Source organism: Saccostrea cucullata, unplaced genomic scaffold, assembly GCF_032062105.1.
Source record: "Saccostrea cucullata isolate Sc308-1 unplaced genomic scaffold, CSIRO_AGI_Scuc_v1 ctg8701, whole genome shotgun sequence".
NCBI lineage: Eukaryota > Metazoa > Mollusca > Bivalvia > Ostreida > Ostreidae > Saccostrea > Saccostrea cuccullata.
Genome location: NW_026926164.1, coordinates 1 through 27,532, shown reverse-complemented (window position 1 = coordinate 27,532; position 27,532 = coordinate 1). Strand labels below are relative to the sequence as shown.

At 32.8% G+C, this 27,532-nt stretch overlaps 1 protein-coding gene across 1 annotated transcript; it reads left to right on the top strand.

The window, feature by feature from the left end:
* The first annotated feature begins 5,535 nt into the window (after window positions 1–5,535).
* Window positions 5,536–20,860, top strand: LOC134270969 (angiopoietin-1-like). Its single transcript, XM_062753235.1, has 4 exons — window positions 5,536–6,538; window positions 8,818–8,966; window positions 18,670–18,766; window positions 20,655–20,860. Exons 1-4 carry the CDS (start codon window positions 5,557–5,559, stop codon window positions 20,834–20,836), a joined length of 1,410 nt encoding a protein of 469 aa, XP_062609219.1. The 5' UTR covers window positions 5,536–5,556; the 3' UTR covers window positions 20,837–20,860.
* The last annotated feature ends 6,672 nt before the right edge of the window (window positions 20,861–27,532 follow it).

Genomic DNA, 27,532 nt, shown 5'->3' with positions numbered 1-27,532 from the left:
ACAATTAAAAAGAAATTGACAAAAGAAATAGACGGTTATGTTTCCCTCATTTGTCTTTTTTTTTTTTTTAATTTTTCTACTCATAGGTATCAATAAGGAAACTCTTATAATGGAAACTATGAGGGGTATTCATCTATTGAACATTTAAAGTTAATTTTCTTATCAGAGGGTCGATACCCCCTTAAGTCAGCCCTGCATTAGGACATTATGCTACTCTTCCTATACTTAGCTTTTAATTAATTGATTAACAAACTGACAGAACTAGTGTTTGAATTCAATCATCTTGAGGGCCTTCATTTAAATCCTTAATGAAGAAATCTTAATCAATGCATATTCCTACACCGAGTTGATCAAGGTTATTCAAATAAGGGGCTTCAAGGTTAAGTAAGACTTGAATTGGAGATGAAATTTTATATAATAAATTCTCATAGTAAAACAAGATGTGATATTTTAACATTACTTATATACCTATATATATTTCACAAAAGCGAAATCACTAAGAAAAGATATAGCCATTTAAGTATATATGTTGCTTTTAATTTTATACTATTTACAATGTTACGTGGTTACAAGTCACACAAACAACTGTTTGGCAAAACTTTGTATGATTGTGACGAAATATTTATTTTAAAACTCTACTTTCATGTTTCATTAAGTGCTTTTCCATAAGGTTTCTTTTGAATGAAGAGACGTATCAAAACTATTCAGGAAGAATTCAATCAGAAAATTGCACATGGTAGCAAAATTATTCTAAACCTACTCAATCAAAATTAAAAAAAAAAAAGATACAACATTCCATGGTTCAATGCTTATACTACCTGATAAAAATGGATTTGGCAATTTTAAACTACTTTAAGAAAAAAAACCAAATTTGAATTAACTATTTGTAATTTTTATTAACATTTTCCCTAAAAACATGCATATCAAACATGGTTCCTAATTCACACAATCATGATAAAAACCCACGGTATTCAATATTTATATCATTGAACAATTGAACTAATCCTGCCCATTACATTAGACTCCATCAATTATTAATAGACAGTTTTAATCATAAATATGTAGGTTATGGAAATGTGGAAATCTAACATTGGTGACTGTCGTGGTTACAGCTCACAAACAAAAAAATTTCGCCGTATTGTAAAAGAAGACAGTTGACATGGAATTGGTCGCTCACCCTAAAAAGATCAGTCTATACCTTAGTACTGGACATGTTCTGACTCTGTTACATACGTGCTTCTCTCAGTTCTACATTCAATTTAATCCCAAAGCTTTGCTCATTAGCAATTATAACAATTCCTCTGTGCCTGGTTTTAACCTTATGACCAATGCTGACATTGCAATGTGCATGATGGTGTGTTACAGGTTTAGTTTGTGTAGTTCAGTGGATTGGAGTGTAGAAAATAGGACATGTCAGCTTAACACAAGGTTTGACATAAAGAATGTCAGTTTAATGACCGAGGGCTACACCATTCAAGTCGACCGGGAAAAGTTTCCAAAGGTAAGAAAGGTACAAAAAATGATTGTGACATATAAAAACGAATATTTACATTTGTTCATGGCTTTACTTATTTGACAATACTAAACATTTACATTTGCCAATGTCTTTCCTTATACGACAATGCTAAAAAAATGAAATTCAATTTTGGTCACATGATCAGACTTTCTTGCGTATGAAAAGCAAACTGCAGAAAGTGTTGACTGTGACGTCATATGACGTCGTATTTATACGTTATGTGGCATTCAATAACAAAGTCTAAATAGAGCAGTTTGGTATTTGTATTGTGAATAGAAATAAAAATATAAATATAAGAAATAAGATATCATTGGTCAATGGGATATGACATGAAGTCAGTACGTGATCAAATCTACTATAACGCACTTCGAGCGTTAAATAATTTCATCACGTGATCGACTTCATGTCATATCCCATTAAAACACATAAAATGATAATTATTGTATCTCATGATTTTTTGATATATGCCAATGCTTTTTCTTGTATGGCAGTACGAATTACATTTAATTTCAATGATAGGAAGTTGGACATGTGATACGTGTTGTGGGAATGGAAAGCAAACTGAAGGAGATTTTTGGAATGTCTAGACTGTGAAGTCACATAGCGTCGTACATCTACGATATGTTACATTTGTATAACTCAAATATAACAAAAATGAAATATTTGGGAAATAAAAATTTGATCATATGACAATTTTTTTTATGAAATATCCAAACGACACTCTGAAAATGATATCTTACTTCTTATCTAAAAACATAACAAAGGGAATAATAAATTTGAGGAATTTATTTCAGCATTTGACTGGCATTTGTTTCAACCATTCCTGTTCTGAAGATGAAATATGTATTGGTGGTAAATGTGTATTTGTCTTTAAAGGTAACACATGCTTTATATTCTTCGGCTTTATTTCATTTTCTGGAAGTATAACTTTTTTCTTCATTGCAACATTTTTTGATTTGATTTACAAATCCTTTTCTGTTTGTTGATAATCATTGAGATTCTTTACTTACAGAAGAGTTGCTTTAGGTTATATCATTTAAGTTATCATTTCGTAAGTTCTATGGTCGATACAATGACCTTGTCAGCATATACGATTTATCATTGAGTCAAATGCTGACTGAGGTTTTTCATACCAATTGTTAGTCCATTATTTAAGCACTGAATTGGCGACAGATTTTTTCCCCGTTATTTCCTGATAATGACAAGGAGATCACGGCGGGTGTGACCAGTCGGCAGGGGATGCTCACTCCTCCATGGCACTTGATCCCACTTCTGATCTTTTGGAGGTCCGTGTTTGCTCTGCTCTTATTTTGTATATTGTTTCATGGACTTTGTGATTGAATAATGTTCGTTATCTCCATGTCCTTCTTCCCTCTCAGTGAAAATTAGCAGTTAAAGTGCGTGAAACTGCGTGATTGCAGGACAACGGTATATGCGTAAAAATGTGTGACTGCAGAGAAGAGGATTAAATTATTCATATTTATTTTTTGATTTCTTTAATTTTTTGTCCAATAAATTATTTTTATTTTATTAAATAATGTTTGTTCCATTAAATTATTTCTATTCCATTAACTTATTTTATTCCACTAACTTCGACATAAAAAACAAGACAAAGTCTTACACATCTGTTGTACTTTTAATTTTTTAGAGAGATACTGATTAGCAAACTAACAATTCTAACCCTATGAGAGACACGATGACCTCAATTATTTGATCATCAAAATCCCTTATCTATGAAGCAATATACCAATAGCGATTAGTTTCTTAATCGAGGTAGAAAATTTACAAAATTGATAATAAAGGGGAAGCTACTATCTCGTTTAATTAAAGTCAATTTCGCATATTGTTTGGTCGGCACAATGACATTGTGTTGCAAATAAATTCTATAAATAAATTGGATGTTGATTGACATATTTGATACAAATTGTCAGGATTTTATTTTAATGCCAATTCATTCTCGGATAGTTTTGTTTACCTTCCATTGATAGGAAGCTCACGGTGAGTCTGATTTTTGACAGGTAATGTTTTTTTCCACCATGTACCCGATCCCATCTGTTTTCAGGGGTCCCTCTGTTTTCTTCTTATAATTTGTATTGTTTTGGTGGACTTATGAGAACTTTTGAAATGCCCCTCGTATGAAGCAATATACCAATAACGATTAGTTTCTTAATCGAGGTAGACAATTTACAAAAAATTGATAATAAAGGGGTAGCTACTATCTCGTTTAATTAAAGTCAATTTCGCAAATTGTTTGGTCGGCACAATGACGTTGTTTGCAAATAAAATCTATTAATAAATTGGATGTTGACTGACATATTTGATACAAATTGTCAGGATTTTATTTTAATGCCAATTCATTCTCGGATAGTTTTTGTTTATCTTCCATTGATAGGAAGCTCACGATTTCTCCTCCATGGTGATCCCAGTTTGTTATCTTTACATGTGGTAGCCTACAAGCTAATGTGACTAATGATACAAAGAATCATGGGTTCTTTATAGAAAAATAGCATCTTTTCAGCTCTGCATAAAATTATAAAATCGTGTATTTACACTGGGAGAGTGTTTGTGTAAATATTTGTACATAAGTACCTTTATAAAATTACAAATCTCACATATCTTTTGATATATTCTTATTGTTAAATAAATGGAGAAATGTTATCAAAATATTTTTTTCTGTGAAGGGTTTATCAATATTTGGGCGAAAGAAAGAATATATTCTTAAGATATTATGATGCAAAGACACTTGTAGCAGATTCAATTGGTCTTATTTTTATTAAAATATTTTATAATTTTTATTTTTTTAATTTGTATTGTTTGTTAACATATTGAACATAGTTATTGTTCGTTTTTCGTCCATTAACAAGAAAAAAGAAACAAGGATTGTTTAGACATCTTAGCAAAAGACTCCAGCAAGAGAGGCCTAGATGGAGTGTATGTAATTTACCCCGACATCATTAGAGAGGTCTACTCAAATACCTGGGTTCATCCATGCATGAATAGCATGCTTGACCAAAATGGGATATACTATGGAAAAGCCTTAGTGTAATAATTATATACAAACGCTCTTTCTAAATACTTAAGTATGGAATTACATTATGGACAAAAATTAAAAACAATAAATCAAATGGGTTTTTATTAAGTAATACTTTTATTGATAAAAACACGCGGTCACACAAAGGACCAGGATAATGATCAAGCTGGTTACAACTGTGCTATAAATCATCACGGAGCATGGTGGTACAGCGCGTGTACAAACTCCAATCTTAACTCTTAGCTCTCAGCACTTTGATTATTAGATGAACCAGCAGAGAGAACACGTGGCTAATTACCTTAGAATATCTGCAATATTTCAGAATTGTCCTTGTGTTTTATAACAAAGACAATGTTCACAAAATTTTAATGTCCCTTTTGAAATCAAAGCCCTTTCTTTGTAAATTTTATATTTCTAGACAAATACTTTATCTCATTATGTTTTGTTTTTAATAAGTATTTATTTTTACCCTAATTCATAAATAACCTTGTCCAAAGAAACACTTTAAATGATCATTCTGTCTTATCCCTTTTTCTTTTGAAGATAAACATTCTTTCATTTTTTATATTGAGTAATCAAAACCAGGATCCTATCACAGATAATTGAGACAGAAGCTAAATTTGTTTAAGTATACTAATATGCCAGATATAATAAATTTTTCTGATCTTATTTAGCTAACTTAATCAGCTAATTCAAATACACGTGTATCATGCTCTTTAATTTTACTTAAAGTACAATTTATTTATTTTGTTATTCAACCATAATCATATAATAATTGGCTCTTTAATATCCGTGACCTGTTCATATAACTTTAAAAGATGGGATAACGTAAATACTGCACAAAACATTTCTAATTATCTCAGTGTCTTGGCACATGAAGAAAAAAATCCCTTCAATTTTGTCCAAACTGATATAAGTATACTTATTCTTTGCCAGAATATAAACTCAGTCTTGACTTGCGAGCAAAAGAAAAGGATTTGACAAAATGTATATTCTACAGAGTCTATGTATGTTGCTTTGGCTGAATGTAACATTAAGTGGACAAGTCTCTGCTGATAGTAACATTCTACAGAAATCTATGTTGGATGGAAGCACGACGTCCGGAGTGAAAGCGTCCAGTATCTTACGTGACATCCTCAACCAGGAGAGCCTAGTGAGGTTTTCTATGGTTCAGAGAATCCAGAACTTAGTAATGGATGTAATAGACAGCAAAAACAATTCTCAGGTGGTGAAGCAGAAAATGAAAATCTTAACAAAGGAGTTACAAGACCTGGAGACAAGAGACAACGGTATAGAAACCGAGGTTACAAAACTTAAACAGGTGTTAGAAGCTATGAATGAGACAGCACGAAGTTATCAAGATATGATGATGAACAAAGTTCGAGATTTAACAGAGAAGGAATTATTTGAAATAAGAAATCAAACTTTAGTTCTCAAGGAAGAAAGCAGAGAATTACTGGCGGAATTTAAAATATTGGAGAGGAGTGATAACGGTATAGAAACAGAGGTTACAAAACTTAAACAGATGTTAGAAGCTATGAATGAGACATTAAGAAGTAATCAAGATATGATGATGAACAAAGTTCGAAATTTAACAGGGAAGGAATTAGTTAAAATAAGAAATCAAACTTCAGTTCTCAAGAGAGAAAATAGAAAATTACTGGCGGAAAACAGAATAATCACACATCGCCTGCAGATACAAAATGAAACCCTGCATGAAGAAATTCAGCAGTTAAAGAACAAAGAATCGGACCTCAGAAATAAAAACCGGGAATTGTCAACAGAAAATCTTCTCTTTAGAGAACAGTTAAATGATGTGAAAAACACACTGAATAATATGAAACATTCCGTGTATGAGGGACGATTTAATAAAATAGAAAACTCCCTGAAAACATTTTCAACATCTATCAATGATACACTTGATGGCTTAGTGGAGGAACATAAAATTCTAAACCTGCAGATTATTAACGTCTCCTCTTCTCTATCTGCTGGTAAGTTTGCCTGTGTTATAGTTTAATACAAGGAGCACACGACAGGTCTGACTGATCGGCGGGGGGCAAGGATTTTTTTTAGCTTTTAAAAACAAGGGCCTGGGTCTTTCCATTAGGGGAAAATAGCGATATTTTGTTGAAATTGGGAAAACATCATATTTTACAGTTTTTTTTCCATAAGATCAATTAAGGTGTGCTTTTTTTCTCATTCTCAATGGTATTTTATTGACTTATTTCACATTCAGCCAATAAGTGTTTTAGAGAATGCCCTTTAGATATTATTGGGGGGGGGGCATCTCTAATGATACATTATAATAAATATACGAGGATTGTCCCATAAAATCGTGGACAAAGCGCTTTTCTCAAAAAGTTATGGGCGCACTAAGCTGAAATTTTCAGTAAATGTTTATTCATCATATTTAAGTGTATCATAATGTTTTTGATTATATATATGCAAAACTAAAGATTTTATTTTGCTTGAATGTACGGTCCTACAGGGTACGGTCCTACGGCGCACGGTAAAAATAACAAGGTTATATTAGAGCCAATGCAAGTATTAAATCTTAATAAAAGTTTAAAATACACAAGATTAGGATGAAAATTGTTCAAATTAAATTCCTTAATCAATTCTGAGGTCTTTTTGAAAATTTCAAGCATTTTGGTTAATTTTTGGCAGTTTCCCGAGCATTCGAAATTGGAAAGTGGTAAACACAATACACGAAAAATGGCGACGTTTGATGACGTTACGGCGCACCGGAGAACAGTTCAGTTAGATTAGGATGTTGTAATGACACATTAAGAGACTTTAAATAAATACAAAAGAAAGAAAATATGTAAAATATCACCAAATCTTTGAAATATAAATGAAATGGAAGTTTTCCTAGCGAAGTTTTCTTGATCGAGTCCCCAAGTAGTACAAAACAAACGGACAGACTGCCATCGTAATAGCAAAAGCCGCTGTCACTGTCGACCGTTGATGTGAGATTCTTTGTTAATTGATTGATGGTGAGAATACTGTCCGTAACTTGCTAATAAATCTTCAGAAGATCGCATGAGTGTGCCACATTAGTTCCTTAACTGGTTATAAACACTCACTCACGTATGAAAAAAATTTTAGATTTAAGTGGGGTTTATCAAACTTTACATTTAACAAACATGAAACGCGATGCTGTTTTAGACACCTTGACATTATAATCCGTGCGCCGTAGGGCGAAACAGTACATAACATAAAATATCACAATTTATTTATTTATGCATATATCTATTTGAAATTTGCTATGTATATTCATATTATATGTATTAAAGAGTAGTGAAAATTTCAGAATGCAGTGATGATTATTTTTCAAACTAGACAACTTGTGCACGATTTTACGGGACAACCCTCGTATTACTGAGTTTGGACATTTTATTTGTTTTAATTTTCTTTTGGGAATTTTCTTTCATGAAATTGGGAAAAACACAGACTTTTTATCATTTGGAATTGGATCTTTTACAGACGAACCTTAAAAAACCCGGAGAATGCTCACTCCTTCATGGCACCCGATCTCATATTTGATGATTTGGAGATCTTTGTTTGCTCTGCTTCTATTTTGTATTATTGATGGACGTTTGGGCTAGAAAACTGTTCGTAATCATACTCTCTCTGAGTCTCATACTCTTTCATCCTATAATAATTGGTATTTTAAAGAATAGGAACCTTGATTTCGTCAGACTCACCGAATTCATCATATCTTTGTTCCATGATATACATGTATATAAAATGTAGATTCAGTATAAAAGTAATTGAGTACGAAAATTTATTTTTACACTTTTTTTACAAGCAACAGTTTTGATATGCATACATGTATTTCCATTTTTCAATGAAGTCCTTATTTTTGGACTGGTTGTTTATGACATATGTTAGGGAAGTATGAAGATCATTTATTGTCTAAAAACGTTAGTCCTGATCATCATATTCCATGATTTGTCAGGTTTAAATTGATAGCACAAAATTTTACCACCTGCAATGAAAATCAATGATTAAAAACTCAGATACCAATCAGGAAAAAATATTTTTCCAATATATTCTAGAGAGACTTTTTGATTAATATTCTTGTAAACTATTTAATTTTTTAAACACAAATCAAATGCAACATTCAAAACAACTGAATTACGGATCTTGTAAATAATTCTTTAAATTTAGCTTACGCCGGTGATGCATATACTCGTATTGATGCGACAATATTAAATGTTTTCTGTGTCTATTTCAATCACGTTTTTTTAATCATTGTTTTTTTTAGTAAAATCAAAACTGTACCCAAATGATTGTAACACTATTCTGGAGCGAAATAAGAGGTTAAAAGGAAAAGATGGCGTCTATGAGATATCGATTAATGGTGACATCACTTCCGTCTTTTGTGACATGACAACAGATGGAGGCGGATGGACGGTGAGTACAAATAGGTCACGTGACACAGATTACTCTGAATGTGATTTAGCGTGTAAGATGTCAGATAGAGAGTGTGTGTGTGTGTGTGTGAGGGTGTGAGGGTGTGTGTGTGTGTGTGAGTTTGTGTGTTTTGAGTGAGGCGAAGTGTATGAAAATATGCAAGGCTGATTATATAATTATGTAAATGTTTACATAATCATGAGTTTGTATAAATACGTGTATATTTATAAATTTAGTGTGTGGGGGTATTTAAGAAATGAACAACGTTATTGAGTAAACATGGCGTTATGATTTTTTTTAATTTAGATTATGACTTTTCATTCGGCGTTCAACGATTATGCGGTCAAACTAAAACGGCTTAGCATGCTTTAACATTTTAAAACCCTGTCTGTGCTATGGTATTTTGAATGCAATAGATTTCCAGTCACTTTATATGCAAAACACATATGTAATTTTAATATTTACTTTGAACGCGTTTGAATAATGTAATAAGAGTTGTGATTTAAACATATTTTATTGAACACAATCAATGGGATTGGACACAAGTTATACCAGCTTAGATTTACTCTCCAACACAAACAAAAAAATAAGAGTTGTACTATGCGAGAGTGAAAAAGTAATTGCACTCATAGCAGAAGACGTTTAGTGTATGGTCCTATGAACGCAATTGGAGTCTGCAAGTTCATAGTGAGAGAAAGTAGTAGGAATGCAAATAAACATGTATGTTTATATGTAAGTTTTTTGGTATTTACATGTATGTTTATGTATGTAAGTGTATGTTGGTATAAGTACATGTTTATATGTAACTTAGTGTTGAGTATCTATATGATACAGTAAATATGTTTAATCAGGAATTTCATGTATTTCCTAATTCATTCAAAAAATGTATTTATTACATACTTAGTAATAAATACAGGTTTTTTCATATGCGATATCGCTGATGTCACAATAGCCGTATCAGCCCTGCAGGGCTGATATGGATTTGCAGGGCTGATAACCTATATCAGCCCTGCAAATCCTTATCAGGCCTGCAGGGCTGATACGGCTATTGTGACGTCAATATCACAACATTAGTAAATTAAACCACAAAAATAGTACTTGTGGTCATACACAATTTTTGGTGGGTTCATATTCTCTTTATGTTAACTTTTTGAAAATAAGGAAAATCTTAATTTACAAATACATATTATAGATTATTGTCAAATTATGGATTGGGGACACTTGAAATAGAAGTACAGAAACAAACCGAAACTGTATGAGACAATAAACTGTGTAAATTTTAAGTCTGTGCACAATTATTTACTTATTTTCTTCTCAACTTAATGTGTTCTGTATTTTATTACTAAGTATGTAATAAATATAATTAAACATACCCTTTTCCAAATCACATCCTGTATCAGCCCTCGACCAATATCAGCCACAGGGCCGAAGGCCCTCTGGCTGATATTGGTGTCTCGGGCCGATACAGGATGTGATATGAAAAAGGGTATGTATTATTCTCTATGTATTCAATTTACCGTATTTTAGGAAATACATGTACGTGTAATTACTGAATAACTAAGAAATTCATGTATTTACTGAAAATTTTAGCCAAATATTTACGTTTTAACTGAACTAAGCTGGAGGAATATCCTTTAAATCATTAAGTAAGTATACAAAAACTAATTTTTTTTTCAAAGCAAAGTTTGATTAGAACTGTTTCTACACATCTGATGTAATGCATTTATTTTGAATTCCTGTTTGTAGTTCTAAAGTTAAATGAATTTTGTGATATTCACAATTCACATATTTATGTAAAGAAGCTATCAATTTGGATCTTTAACTTTATCTAGAATGATGTAATTGAACTAGTTTTGACATAATTTTTTATTATAAAATTTATCAAAGATGTACGATTTTTAAATGTTAATATACATCATTCTTCTGTTTCTCTGAGACTTGCATTTTTAAAATTATTGTAATGGCCTGGGGTAGAATTTAATTAATTAGCTAATTATTTTTTTTTATGATTTAATTGTGTCAAAAATTATATTGGTGGATTTTATTATGCATTAAATGCACTACTACATTTCAGTCCTTTGATTATTCACTCAACGTGGTGTCGTCTATTTTTAGCACATTGGCATACTTGTTGTTTGGATTTATACAAGAAATCCTATATTCTATGAATTAATTTGAATACTTTAAAAATCTTCGCATGTTACTGTATATAACTTGATTATTTATGAGTCAAATTAGCGCTTGGCATTGCCATAATTGCACATGATTGTTGGAGTCATGGAAGTTGTTTACATCCCGCCGACATCTAAATTGTATTAGCCAGAGTTTGTATAAATTTGATGAAGTTGTATTTTGTTATGCAATTCGATGTTATATTTGCTTGTAAGTATTCCCAAAATTAATGTTTTAATATGTTTTACTACGATTTATCAAGGGATTTTACTTTAAACGGAATTCAATGGTAGTTACACATTTTTACTTAGACAAAGCTATTTGAATATCGTCTGCTATACAATTGCAGTTTTCTATCATGAAATACGCAGTTAATTCACATTGATTGTTTACTGACTGATTATAGACACATCTTTTGTAATCCATATTTATTGGTTATTTTGTCTTTTCTCATTTTACTTCCGCGGCCTTTTTTTAGTTATTATCCTCATTGTAGAACAGCCTTGTTTGACACTGTTTGACAGATCTCTGTTTGTAAGGCGCCGTACAGCGCTGCGATTGGTTGATTGACACCGTACAGCTTTTTCATTGGTCAATTTGTATCACATGACTATTCCAAAGGTTATAAATATAAGTGCCTCTCCACCCAGATAGCAAGACTATGTTGGGCCAACATTGGCAAAAGGTTGTATGGTTAGCGTTGGGGAAACAACGTTGGGCCAACGTTGGACCAATGTCACCATGCCAACCTTCTCGACCATGACAGAATTCCTATGCTGGCCCAACGTTGGTCCAACGTTTGCAACTTCCATTCACTTTACTTCCAAGGGAAGGAGGGATGTTGATGTTGGCCCACTGTTTTTAATGCACGCTTAAAGAAAGTGTCTTTTAAAGTTGGTAGTAGTATGTTGGACCAACGTTGGCCCGATGTTTGTAATACACCCTTAAAGAAAGTGTCTTTTAAGGTTTGTAGTAGTATGTTGGCCCAACGTTGGCCCGATGTTTGTAATACGCATCAATTTTCTATCAATTTTCGTGGAAAACAGTTTTCGTCTTTTAAAGTTGGTCATATTTCGTAATTCGATGAACATGTTGGCCCAACGTTTGGTGCTCATGTTTGAAATATACCCTTAAAGAAAGTGCCTTTTAAAGTTAGTAGTAGTATGTTGGCCCAACGTTGGCCCGATGTTTGTAATACACCCTTAAACAGAAAGTGTCTTTTAAAATTGGTAGTAGTATGTTGGCCCAACGTTGGCACGATGTTTGTAATACGCCCTTAAAGAAAGTTGGTAGTAATATGTTGGCCCAAAGTTGACCCGATGTTTGTTATACACCTACAGTATAAAGAATGCGTCTTATCAAGTTGATAGTAGTATGTTGGCCTAACGTTGGCCAAATGTTTGTAATACATCCTTAATAAAGTGTCTTATCAAATTGGTAGTAGTTTGTTGGCCCAACGTTGGCCAAATGTTTGTTATACACCCATAAAGAAATTGTCTTATCAAATGGGTAGTAGTATATTTGCCAAATGTTTGTAATACACCATCAAAAAATATATTATCAATTTTATAGTACATTGTAGTATGTTGGCCCGATGTTAGCACGAGTGTTCTTTTGTTTAGGTGTATCAAAGATAGGATATTTATATTGGGCCAACGCTGGTCTAATTATTATACTGCCAACTAAAGATGGTGTCAACTTAAGCTGCTGAGCTGACATTCAATGTCCATGCTTTTACTTGGATGACTGTTTCTGTTTCGATCTGACATATTCAACATTTCAAATTTAAACTTAAGTGATTACAGCACCAAAGAGTGTTTTATTATGTTTTTTGAATTGTGCACATGCATGATTATTTATTTGAAATAAAACCCTTGAAATTATGCATTTTTTCATGAGTGCGTTGTATTCATGAGAATTTAGAAAAGACTGAATACGTTCTCAGGAACAGGATGTGAATAAAGCCTACATATACATAGATCAAAATGACACAGCTTTATAATTAAATTGAAACAAAAGTTAGGCGTTCGCTATCACGTGACCAAACTGTTGAGTGAGCTGTCAGATTCAATTGCTCAATTGCTCACAGGTGGTGATAATGCAGGGCAAGCAAGAAGAAGTGAAATTTAAATTTGTGGATAATACACTTGCTATATACTGTAGACGTCTTTAATTTCACGTGTCTAAAATTTCACGGTTTGTCAGAAAGTTACCAGTTGTGGAGTGTGCCTATATAGATCACGACTCAAATTTCGCGCCAATGACGTCATCAAACTTCCGACCAATCAGAAGGCATCATTTGAATATTTGGTCACGTGACCTTTCAAAGGAAAGGTCTGGACGAGAAGAGGTAATACCGGGGGGTAGTCCGGGGTCATTAAGTGCAAAATCAAAGCTACTCAAAAGGTATCTCTGATATATCAAATGGAAGGACTCTCATCCCGATTAAGTGCAAAATCAAAAATTATCCGAAGGTTATCGTGTGACAGATCAAATAGAAAGTCTCAACGCGTCAGTTACCCAATGGGTATCGTGTGACATATCAAATGGAAGGTCTCGACGAGTACAGTTCAGCCGGGGTGTGTTCTGGGGTCATCGAGTGCAAAATCAAAAGGTAACTCAAAGGGTTAATTGTGATCTTTCAAATGGAAGGTCTTGACAAGTAATTTTCAGCCTAGGAGTCTATCGAGCTCATCAAGTGCAAATGAAAAAAATCATATAAAAAAGAAGGTCTTAACGAGTAAAGATCAGTCGGGGATTGATCAAAACAACACATTGTTTTTGTAAATATCTTATTGCAAGACATGAAGAGCAATATTTTCGACATAAGTCTGAATACAAATAATTTCAAGGAAAGCAATGATAATTGCAATAAATTATGCAGCCATATCATCAGCATTTATCCAAGAATTAAACTTCTTTGGCCAGTGCAGCCATTTCACAAAATATTGCTTGTTTGGTCCTCTTCCACGAGTCTTGAGGATCTTTTCAATCTTAAACGTATCCTCATCTCTAACATCCACTGTTTGGAGTTCCGGTTGAAAAAATGTCCCAGAAATGGCTTCGTCATTGTAGTCCTTGAGTTTGTACACTGGAATGCCGTTCCTCAGGAAACGTCGAAACACGATGAAAATTTCATCAGACCATTTTTGATCGTACTCCCTGTCAAAAATGGATGATATTTTCGAAATGCGTACTTTATCACCCACTTTGTGCTTGTAGGACCGTTTTGATTGCTTGCCTGGGATCTGCTCTCGAGACAGGAATGTTGATACGCGCACTTCTTCTTCGTTGTTTGGTCTAACCAGTTCAGGTTCGGTGTCAATGGTGCGGTGGGACATTTTGTTGTAACTCCGAGCGAATTCCTGAAGACAATCAATGTATCGTTCGGATTGTTTGAATGTCATGTAACGATACATCTTAGTTTTAATCGTCTTAATGGCTCTTTCTGCATAGTTGGCTTTCACTTCGGTGTTTTGAGAATAAAAATGTTCTATATTGTGATCCTTTAATACTTTATTGAAGGCTTTTGATCGGAATTCTTGTCTTTTGTCTGTGCGAAGCTTCTTAGGTTGCCTCCCCTCACGCAATACGTCTTCGAACGCCCGGGCTGTTGTTGGCCCTTTCTTACCCTTTAAAGGTCGCATCCATAGGTACTTGGAGAAGATATCGATGACGGAGTACGGACTGCACACCCTCATTTTCTTTGCTGAATTTGGTCATGTCCAGTAGATCAGCGTCCCATTGATCATCAAGGCCATCGACGACGACCTGATTGCGACGATAATGTCGTCTCACGGGTCGATGAAGACTGTAGGGTTCTTATCTCTGTAACCATTTGCGTACCTTATACTTGCTGATATCATATTTTCCCTCTTTTTGAACGTAACTGAATAATTTTTCTACTCCGGTAAAACTACCAGCTGTGGATGGATCGTAATATACTTGTTTGAGATAATCCTCCCAAGACATGTTTCTTCTGGCATGGACAACGTTGAATTGAAGCTTCAATGTACCCTAACCCCTTTTTATAATACCAAATCACATGACTAATGATGATATAAATAACAATACTGTTTTTTTCACTGTTTATTTAAGTAAATGCAACAATATACATTCGATAGTTCATTTTTCAAACAATATATGGACAAAGGCTAAAAATGTTATTTAGACTTATTAGGATTCATCTTTTTCCAATTCGCTATCGTCATCCTCTCTCTCTCTTGGTCTTCACTTTCGGAAGCATCGTCGATCTCCATATCACTCTCGGGATCCCACATTTTTTCAAGGACAGGACGATTTTTATTCAAAGCCATTCTGATGGCTCTACGTTCGTCATAGCCTCCGGACAGGAAATCTTTAACATCATCCATGACCTTAGTGTGAATGGAACCGTTTTGTAACTGTAGGATATACAGGATGAATTGTCCATACTTTTCTGAGAATTTCTTCAGGTCTTTTGAGTTCAATTTTTCCTCCGTTTGAACTCTGGCGTCTTCTCTTGATAGACCTTCCTTTATGTATTTATCAAATTTCAGGTCCCATAGTTTTTTTTCATTGTCTTCTTTTGCCCCTTCCATGAGAAAGTTAAAGACTTCGTATTCGTCATCTTTTTCCTTCTCTGGTTTGAAAGGGGAGTCATTTGCCTCATCCATCTCCATGGGGGCAATATCATCTTTCCTTTGACTGTTTTCGGGACACCATTTTTTCACGTGCCTTTGAAGGTCGTGGACGTTTTCATAGCCCAGACCACAATCGTCACAGAAAGGCATATCTTCTGTAGGTATGACGTGTTGAAATTCCGACCCGAAGGATTGGTCTGTTGAAGGAACCGATGCGTGGTATGTCCGATCGGTAAAAATATCTGTCAGAGAATTAGGGGAATTCTCTGCTGCTGGCTGTTTTATAGAATTCAAGACATCATTGGATTGATGGGTTGAAGGAACCGACCCGTGGTACGACCGATCTGGAGGAATATCTCTCGAAGATTGATGGAAATTCTCTGCTTCTTGCTGTTTGATAGAATTCAAGACGTCAGTTCGCATGTGCAGGTGTTCGGGTGTAGTGGTAGCAGACACAATGAATTTTGTAGTACCTAAATAAATGGTATAACCAATAACATCCCAAACTGATGTCACAAATGTTTGTTTCAAAATATCAACCTTCGATTTTCAGTTTGAAAGACGAAATTCAATTTCAAAAATTTCTCCCTAATTGTCTCCATTAGTGGCGTCCAAAAGTGCTCAGAACGAAAAATAATTATGTTGATGTTGCAAATTTTATTGGCTTTCATGCTCTATTGATACTGAAATTAGGTAACTGTAAAGGCTCTATAGCAAACAACTCAAAAAGAAAATATAATGATAAGTCAAATTCTTTGGATTAATTGATTTGGAGTACTGTACATAGATCATTAGCTGGCTAGTCTGAGAAAAACGGATGGACGAGCAGAGATTAATTACGGTAATTTCAGAGAGCTTCGGTTTCGAAGGCGCACTTCGGGTCAGCAGGCGGGTTCATATCTACCTATTCCCACTTTTTGAAAATCAATTTTTCCCTGGAAACAAAGCTTTTATCATCTTTTAAATAATTTCTATTGAGAAAAAAAGGACAAGAAAACAAACGTTTCATTATGGAAGTAATATAAACTGCACAACTTACAGATGTGTTAGAAACAAATCATAGGTACTAGGTAGAGGCTTTGTTGAAGTTTCTGTTGTCGATAGGTAGCGCCTTCTGGAAGTTTCCGATTTTGATAAAAAATCGGACACATGCCATACAGCGCTTAGCGAAGCTAACCGCTTAAAAACTACATTGGCCCAACAATATGCTATCTGACATTTCAACATAGGGCCAACGTTGGGCCAACCTAACCAAACAGCTGTTAATGTTGGCTGTTAGTTGGCATACACTAATAACTACGTTGGCCCAACAATATGCCATCTGACATTTCAACAAAGGGCCAACGTTGGGCCAACCTAACCAACCAGTTATTAAGGTTGGCTGTTAGTTGTCATACAATTATACCTACGTTGGCCCAACAATATGCCCACATGTTGGACCAACGTTGGGTCGATGAGCAAAATTACCAACGTAAGGTTACCAACAGTGGGCCAACGTTGGAAAAAAAATTGGGCCAACGTTGGCCCAACTATGTCTTGCTATCTGGGCACTCTCTGGAAAATAAGTTGCACGAGCAACATCGCAGGAGTAGCCTAATCCTAGGTGAGACAACTGTAAATTATCTCCCAACACACTGGACACGCGATGTTAGATTTTTAAAAGCTTTTTATGCCAAATCACCTTTTTTACTATTTTAACCATTAAAGTACGGTTGACACTATGGACCAAAATGAATATTAATTATCTTTATCTATCCAATATAAATTTTTGTTTACCTACTGTTATTTCCTGTGGAATGATCAATTAAGAAACCAATTATTAAACTGACTGATACAAAGTCTTGTCCTTACTGAGAAAAATGAAGCAAAAAATAAGGAATGACCTTGAGAAGTGTTGTTTGTAATAATTTTGTATAGCCCCCATTCCAACATGGCCATCCGTAGGGAGCTTACATTATGCTAACATAGATAAGTTTTGAATTATAAGTTATTTAAAACTTATAAAGCAAAAAATAAATGTTTTTTTTCTATTTTGAACTATAAAAATTTTGAGGGTGAAAAATATTTTGTAGTAAAGTTTCATCTTGAATTACTGACTTCAATTTAATTAGATAATGTGTACTTTCCAAATTTTGGGGAGCATTGTTAAGAGACAGGTCATAAAAATTTTTATTTGCAAATAAGATGCTTCAGGGTTTAAATTAACTGTCAAAAAAATGTAGCTTTTTTATGAATATCTAATGTAATAATAAATGCCAGTAAGCGATTTTAGTCTATTAGATTAAATAACTGAAAGTTAGTGAAAGTATATGTAGGGATATAGAAAACACATTCCATAAAAATGCAAGCAGAAAGTTTTTGGGGTAATTTTTACAAGTAATGCAATTTTTTAGTTCATAAGTAAAGTTTATTTCAAATATTCTTTATTCACGTATGATAATTATGATAACTGATATGAACTTTTAATGAATGTACTGTGCATCTGTTAATATTTTATGATATCTATATATAAATATATCTGTCTATATATTCCCTAAGCAGAATAGGAATGTCATGTATTTCCTAAAATTCAGGAAATGCATGGAATTCCTAATTACACATATTTACTGTAACATATATACTTATGTTCATATGTACGCATGTGTGAATACGTGTATGTTTATTTCTAACTATAAATGTATGATTGTATGTTAAGTTTGTTTATATGTATTCATGTTATTTGTACGTTTTTTCTATATGCATGTAGAATTATGTAATTTTATTTTTTATATTCATGTTATAGAAGTATCTGTTCATGTATGGATAGATGGTATTAATAAATGGAAATAAATGATTAATTTTTCAAACTATAAGAAAGTTCCAGTATTTGAAAGATATTATAAAAAGATAAAATATTACTATGTTTATAGGTTATACAGAAAAGAATTGACGGATCAACTGATTTCTATCGAACTTGGAAAAAGTACAAACAAGGTTTTGGGGATCCAAAGAACAACTACTGGATAGGTAAGAACTTTGAAATAAAAATTTATCATTAACATTTATGCGGCATGCTTGTGTTTAATGGCAACATTAAAAGGTTTGATTCTAATAAAACCATTGTCAACCGAAACTACCTGAAGTTTACAAAGCGAGTATTTTCTTTTCTGCCAATTATACATAGGATAATAGAAGAATAAATAAAATTGATTTTCCGTGCATGTGAGTTTTTTTCTGTTTTCTTTGTCTTAGATTATTTTTTCATGGACAGCAGTTGCAATATTTTAGGTTTTCATTTTCATTTTTCCATGTATCTTTCGGGTTTTACCCACATTTGGATCACCAAGATCAAAGTAAAACATCCTTACTGTCAAACTGTCTGATACAATGTATTATTATTTATTATGCCTACACGTCTTCATTTACTTACAATATTTTAAAGTTGCAATCTCCATCTCATAATTAAAAAAAAACTGAAACCGAACAGTCAACCAGGGATGACAAAAAGCAATGTATATCTCAAACAAATAAGCTACACAGTAATTATGTTATGGGTTAGAATAAATCTCAATTCAACAACACTCATTCACACAGTTTAAACTCTAATTTAGAACTCTGTAGTTTATTTACAGTGTCAAGGCATATTTTATGTCAAGATATAAAAATTTACAAACTTACAGAAATTATCCAAAATAACAGAGTGACCATTTCTATACACAAAATATTCCACTGAGAGTATCCCATCCCAGTGTCTCTTTACTGAGGTCTTTAAGGTATTCTACTCTCTTTGGTACTAAAATCTCTTGTGTCATCTACTCTCTTAGGTACTTTACTCTCTTAGATACTTAACTTTCTTAGGGATTCTACTGTCATTGTTACTCTGCTTTCTTTGGTTCTTTATTCCCTTCGGTATTCTACTCTCTTAGATAGTCTACCCTCTCTGGTACTCTACTCTCTAACGTACTCTACTCTCTTACTCGACTTTCTTAGGTACTCCATTTTCTTTGGTACTCTCCTCTCTTCGGAACTCTACTCTCTTAGATTTTCTACTTTATTGGGGACTCTACACTCTTAGGTACTCTACTTTTAGGTACCATAATCTCGTTGGTACTCTAGTCTCTTAGGTTCTCTACTTTCACTGGAACTAATTTCTTATACTCTACTCTCTTATAAACTCTACTCTCTTCGATACTCTACTCTCCTTTGTTCTGTACTCTCTTATGTACTCTACTCTCTTAGGTACTCTATTTTTTTGTACTCTGTTTTGTGATACTGTATCTACGTTAGTACTCTACTCTCTATCCCAGTGTCAATTCAAGTCATTTAGGTATTCTACTCCCTTTGGTACCTACTCTTGATTCTCTAATCTCTATTTCTACTCAACTCTCTATTCGTATTGTACTCTCTTCAGCAGCTCTTTTTTAACCTTATTTTGGTACTCTAATCTAATAGGTACTCTACTCTCTTTATGTACTCTTTTCTTTTTAATACTCTGTAAGGTCCTTCACTCTCTTTGGTACTCCAAACTCTAGATCTATTAGTACTATTACTATCTTTGGTACTCTAATCTCTTTTTTCACTTATTTTACGACAGTCTTACCCATGCATATGAAATGACAATGAATTGAATTTATGCATCAACAAAAATATAGAAATTAAAAAAATATTTCCAAAAACAAAATGTTAACATTTAACGCTTTTATCACTATCCAACATTTCTTCCAAAAAAGAACCTCCAAATCTAACTGTTTTATAACCTATTCTGCAGATATATCAATATGTGTGATTTATAAGTAATTTAATAAATCAAATTAATAATAATTTATTAAACAATCAATAAATTATGATGAACGCATATTTTGATCAATAGTTATAAACATCAGATTTAATGATTATCGTTACTTTCCCTATAAAGGCAATGATGCAATCCATGTATTAACCAAAGATCAGAACCAGGAACTGCGAATTGATCTCCAGAGATTTAATGGGGACACAGCGTATGCTGAATATTCCACGTTTTATATCGGAAACGAGGCTGATAAATACCGACTCACGGTATCCGGGTACACAGGAACTGCAGGTAATTTTTTTTATTGACATAACCTTCATTTTAAGACTTTTGTAAAACATCTGAGGACCTGACTATAACCCTTAATTAGTAGTGCGGTTTCATGATCTGATGTCAAACAGTATTAATTATGCTGATTAAGCATATCACCACGAAAATACAGGCATTACTTTAGAGGAAAGGCATTGGATGAATATAATTCAGAACCATATGTATTGAAACGCATTCGCCTTTTCGAAAAGCATCAATTTCAAAAGCGTGTTTTAAGACTTTTCAGTCAAATAATATGACTGCCCGAGAAATCGCTGACTCCTATAATTACACATTTATTTTTACACCAAATGAACAGTTGTCCACGTGGCCCAGAGGTTAAAAAAATTACTTTAGTGTCGCGGAATAGATCCTTATGCCGTGGGTTGGAATACCATTGTAAGACTCGGAGACCGGTCTTTCAGATAAACCATATAAACCAGGATCACGAAAAAGACCCATCACTGCACTCATAATACATGATATTATTGTTTTATATACTTGAAATGAAAGTTCAGATATAATATTATTTCATAAAATTTGTACAATATTCATTTTAATACATATTGTAAAATTTGGAAATGTTATTGGAAAAATGTTGTCATAAACATGAAAAATTTGCAGAGAAAAGATGTTCAGGGGAAATTCGGGCTGAATATTTTCAAAATGGCTCCACTCTTTTTTCTGAATATATATTGCCACCTAGAGATTGTCTATTGCATGACTATAACAATGAGATATGAAAAATATGAATCCTTGAAAAATGAAAATTTTGCAGAAAAAAGCTGATCAGTGGAATTTCTGGCTAAATATTTTCAATTCACTCTTTTTTCTGAAACTTGGACACAATAATTGATTGTTGTTTTAGTTCATGTAAAACCTATGCTTTTTTTATTTCCATTACTCGGCATATTGTAAAATTTGTGATAAAAATTCACATTCCTCATATTTCATTGTGTCGAATCATTGGACAATATAGATGGCTATGGAGGACATTTAATGAAACATTGACTTTTTATATTTAACAAATGAATATTGTTCAGGTAATAAAGAGTTTATAGAATATTGTACCATGTTCATTTTCCATTCAAGTTGTTTTTTTTTTGTATCATAAATGAAAACAAATTTAGAGCAGTTGTATTTATGAGAATTTTGCAGAGAAAAGCTGATCAGAGGAAATTCGGGTTAAATATTTTCAAAATGACTCCACTCTTCTTTCTGAAATTTGGACAAATTGATTAATTCTTATTATATTTTTAGAAAATAAATTGTTTTTTTATGATTCCATTACTCTGTCTATGTTTTATAATTTGATTAAGATCCACAACTTTAGTATATTGGTGAAAGAAATTACGCGTCATAGGTGGCGCCGCAAGCACAGTTTATAATTTGTTTTTTTTTAAATTATTTTAAGTTTTAGAACAGATGTTCCATGTTTGATAAAAATTAACATTTAAAAATTTTACATAATATTTGACCTATTTTTTGAAGTTGGTGTGCGGACTATATTTTTAAGGAAAATATCAAGCAGAGTTACCTCCCTTAGTTTGGCAACCACTAGGGGGCAAACGGCTTCACTCTTTTTCTTTATATTATAATCATGTATTGCTTATACATATGTGTATCCATTGATACCCAAATCATTTGTTTTCCATTACTTTGATTTCACACTCGTACTACCTTAATATAGTATATATTTCTAAAATTTCTCCACAGGTTGTCAAAGGAATACATTTTGCCTTCATTATCAGATTGAACGCAATAGATTTTATGAACATGCAGCGTCGATGTAGACGAAACCTGTCCACTTGTAGAAAAAGAATAGTTTATCTAAAAACTTGCAGAAAAGAAAGTCAGATTAAAAGACATGGTATACATTGAAAATTAATCAATCACTCAGGATCTATAAGGAGTTGGTGCGTAGTAGATATACAGATTTTTCAACATCTATACTTTTGTGATTGCTCGGTTATCCATATGACTATCATATTATAAGAATATACAAGTTAACGGCAAAAAAAAAGTTGATTGTGTTTGTAAAAGATATGCAATTCTGACCGAAATAAATGTTGATATAAATTAGAATGGATAATAAACAGATTATCTCAATAATTTGACGGCATTTTATTTCAGTAATGAAAAATATATATTATAACTACTTTTTCTTTCCGATTTTTCATAGTTTATTGTCATTTTTTGTTAACCTTTTCCCCCGACATTTATGACAAATTTCAGTTAATAAAACTGGGAATGAAGACTTTACTAACTGAAAATCAAAATTGAACAATAAATCATTGACATCAAAATAATAAAGATAAAAGCTTTGTTTCGTTTTAAAAGAAAACCATGCTAAATTTGAGATCAGTATCATGTGCCTAGGACAAAGTGTAATCACTGACATAATATAATTCAGATATATGCTTGATTTCTTAACCTATCGATTATTCATAAACTTGGTAGACATAACACCCCCCCCCCCCCCCCCCCCAAAAAAAAAAAACAAAAAACTAGGAGACACAAAAAATCGACATTTTTTGTGTCTCCCATTTTTTTTTCACCACGCCACTGTATTGTTCAATATGAAATTAAGCAATACATATTTTTTTTTTGGTAAATTAAATTAAATATGCTGAATTGTGGAGTACGATTTCTGGGCTTATGTAAATGAAGTACATAATTTCTGATCAGGCCTTCGATAAAACAAGCTGTTGATAGAAGAATTAAAAAAAATGTCAGAAATGCTGAATATACCGGTAATACCGGAGATCGATTTAGGAAATAATTTAGATCGCTGTAGGTGAAAGATGTTACCCCCCCCCCCCCCCAAAGAATGGAGTTTTTACATGTACATGTATCTCTACTGCACTACCCTTTGAATACAGTCACGAGTTAACTGTCCATTCACAAGGTGGATGTCAAATGTTTTTTTTCGGTTTATTACATATCGGAGTCAGAACCGGGGGGGGGGGGGGTGTTTGGGGGGGGGGGGGGGTAGTGGGCTTATCCACCACTTTTCTGCAAATATATACATGATACATGTATAGGCATTGAAAATTGGGTTAACCCCTTTTTGTTGGTTTATCCCCCCGCTTCAAATTACCCTCCCCCTTACTTTCAATTTAATTTGCTACATGTATGTATGTATAACAAAAACATATAACCGGAAGAATCAGATCAGACCGTATCGTTGTTTTTTTTTATAGAAAGTTAATATTTACTCCCCTATTAAGTGTTTCTTAAACCTATCATTTCTAGTGTATGTAGTGTTGACAAAATTGAACCTACAGATTACACGTATACATATATATATTCTAAAAACTACATGCAACAGGGATTCGTGAATATTTTCAAATACACTGGCAATTTAAACCTACTCAAGGTGGATCAAAGAATATTCCCAAGGGACTAATCGGTAGACACGTCTTTTAATTTTATATATATATTCCCGTTCCGAAGCCAAGGAGAGGGAGGTGAAAGGGTATAATGTTTTATCTTGTTTGCTGGTCCATATATCTGGCTGTTTGCGTGTCTGTCCGTAACAAAGATTTGATCGCAGTTTTCGCAGCAACTACTCATCAAAGATACCTGATATTTTAGCACATTCTTCACTGAGGCATGCTATATCGTGGTATAATTTTTTTTTAAAATCTGATATCAATTTCTTGTTTATCCGTGCGTCTGTCGTATAAAAAATCATATATTTCCTTTGCATTTTTTTTTCCAGCAACTACACATGTACATATATATTGCAGATGTTTAAAATTTTTTAGCACATACATGTGTACTTTGTTATGACATGCCATATGATGGGATTTATTTTTGTATGAATCTGATATCAACTTCTTATTTGTCCGTACAGATGCACGTAACTGAACTTGTGTAAATTTTATTTAACATATATCTGTAGTTTCACATCAAAGCGGGGTATTACTAGTATTACTAGCGAGTATTGGCCCACAGACTTGTTGTTTGTCCAGCCCTGTTTTTAAAAATATCAATCAAGTATGTAGTTTACTTGCATAAAATTTCACGAATACCTTGTTATATGTACCCGGTACATATACATGAACGTATATTTTTAAAAACCAATACATACGAGCTAGTGCAACACTTTTTTACGAATATTGGAAACGTTGACTTGATATGAAATCATCAAATTTGAAATAACTTACATCTTTTTCAACATGATATTGTCGTATTTTTTCCCTTCCCAGTTATATATTTTTTTTATTGCTGTGTAAGGCGGAAACAATAAAATGGTATTTTTACGAATTGGAATTTAAATCGACCAAGAAACAAGATGTAATGTAAATTTACACAAATCTTTATTTTATGAACAATACCTTTATTCTCTTCAGTTTTTTTTTAAGAATTAATTTAATTTTTTTTTTGCAATTCTATCTATTCCTTTTGTCGATTTTTGCACATACTTTTATCAAATATTTACATTAAAAAGATTGATTTTGTAGAATTTTATAAATTCTGACTCATAGGACCTATCTCACACAATATGGGGGGGGGGGGGCAATCACACCACCAACCCAGTGGTTCAAGTTGCGGGCTTATTTATATAGTGTCAAAAGAAAGACCTTCTTAATTTGTCTTGCACATGTCGCACCTAAAGTTTCGTCTAATAAATCGAACGACTTGGACATATTAAAACGAGGAAAAATATTCTTATTGGCGAAATATATTAGAATGGAAGTTAAAAAAATTATTATTCTATCATTTATTGTCATTTCATCAAACCTTTACGTTGTATCAGAGCAGAAAACGTCAAAAACGCAATGTGCGTTAAAATGCGTGATTGTGGGGCAACGGTATATGCGTTAAAATGCGTGACTGTGGGGAAGGGGTTAATTCGTCGTGAAGATTAGCAAAGGAAGTTTTGACAAAACTAAAATTTTATCATGTACACAACATTGTTTTCGCCTTTGCTTATTTCAATTGCAGACATAACATAATTTTTATGCTTTTGAGAGAATAGTAATTTGATCGTTTAAGGGATTGCTAGAAATAGTTACATATGTATATATTGAGGTATACTATAGTACATGTAATAATACAGACTATATATAACAGACTATATATCTAATTTGACAATATCATGCATGTGTTAGCACTTTCACTATTCAGTGTTAAATTGTATTTATATCAATGCTAATACTTCCTTGATTTAAACATAATTCACTGAACACATCCAATGGGATTGGAAACAAGTTATACAACTTAGATCCTTCTCCTCATTTATTAACATGAAAATAATATTTAAAAAAAACATTATAAAGAAGGTTGACATTTAAGCTTTTTTAGATAGAAATCTATATCAGCATGTAACCAAAGAGTCAAATTCATTAATTTTATTGATTTTTTATTCTCGTTCTAAATTAAATTATTTAAGTTATTGTTAATCAAATGTAGATTATCATAAATAGAAGATATGCGTGTTTTCAAATATCTATTAAAAGACTAAGGGTGGGTTATATGATACATACAATTATGAATTAGTATCATCAAGCATAGAATGTTTATTTTAAATCTATTAATGATACTTTTTTTTTTAGAAATGATATTACACAAAATATTGCAGAAATGATACATTTGTATATAATTCATTATATACTCTGTTACAGGTGATAGTTTGACTGATCATCATAATGGAATGGCATTTACAACAAAGGACCAGGATAACGACAACTGGAGTGGTAACTGTGCTAAATCACGACACGGAGCCTGGTGGTACAAGAACTGTGCCCGGTCAAACCTTAACGGACTGTACGGACAGTCTGGTGATGCTGGTACTAAATACACGGCATGGTATAGATGGAAAAGTAACTATGAAGCATTAAAGCAGACTGTGATGATGATCAGACATAAAAACTGAATCAGACTATGATCAGATATAACGATTGCTATTATTGTTATTTTGTCTGTTTATAAAGTAACATTATGATAGTGCATGTGTCCGCAACACGCTTTTATTACATATATCGTTTTGATCAAGGTGTTCTTCCTTTGTATTGTTATAATAATGATTATATTGTTTGTCTCTTTATTGTATATGCCCCCAGAGGGCCCTTGATTTGTGAATAAACATAACATATAAATACATGTATATCAAGATAGAAAGTTTATCCCAGTACCACATCCTTTGATTTATTAGGTGGTAAGTTTATTTTAATTTACAGGAGATAGCAGATGTTACTTATAAATCAAAAATAGAAGAAATCAAAATAACCTCGTCACATTAAAAAAATTTCAAACTTACTCCTCTTAGAAGAATGACAGTAAAAAAGCATTTTTATTTTCTTAACTAAATTATCTTGTCATCACTCTACCAAATCCAACTGACGATGTCATGAGAGCTTTCTAAAAAGACTTGTTATAATTGTTAAAATTTTCCGTTGGAATATTGGAATAATAAGAATCAAAGTTCAGAAAAATAGAATGATTTAGGAGTATGGATGTGAGGGTTAAAATGAGAGATAATAAAAGATATATCAAAGTATAAATATCAAAACTTCATAAAGATAAAGATTTCAGTAATACGAGAATAAAGAAGACGGTTCACTTTCTACATAAAATGGCCCTGTAAATATACCAATTCATTGATCTACGCTTGATTTTCCATTTGAAGCATTTAAATAAAAAAGAGACTTCGTGCTTTTGTTTCCTATTAAAATTTGTCTCCTAAA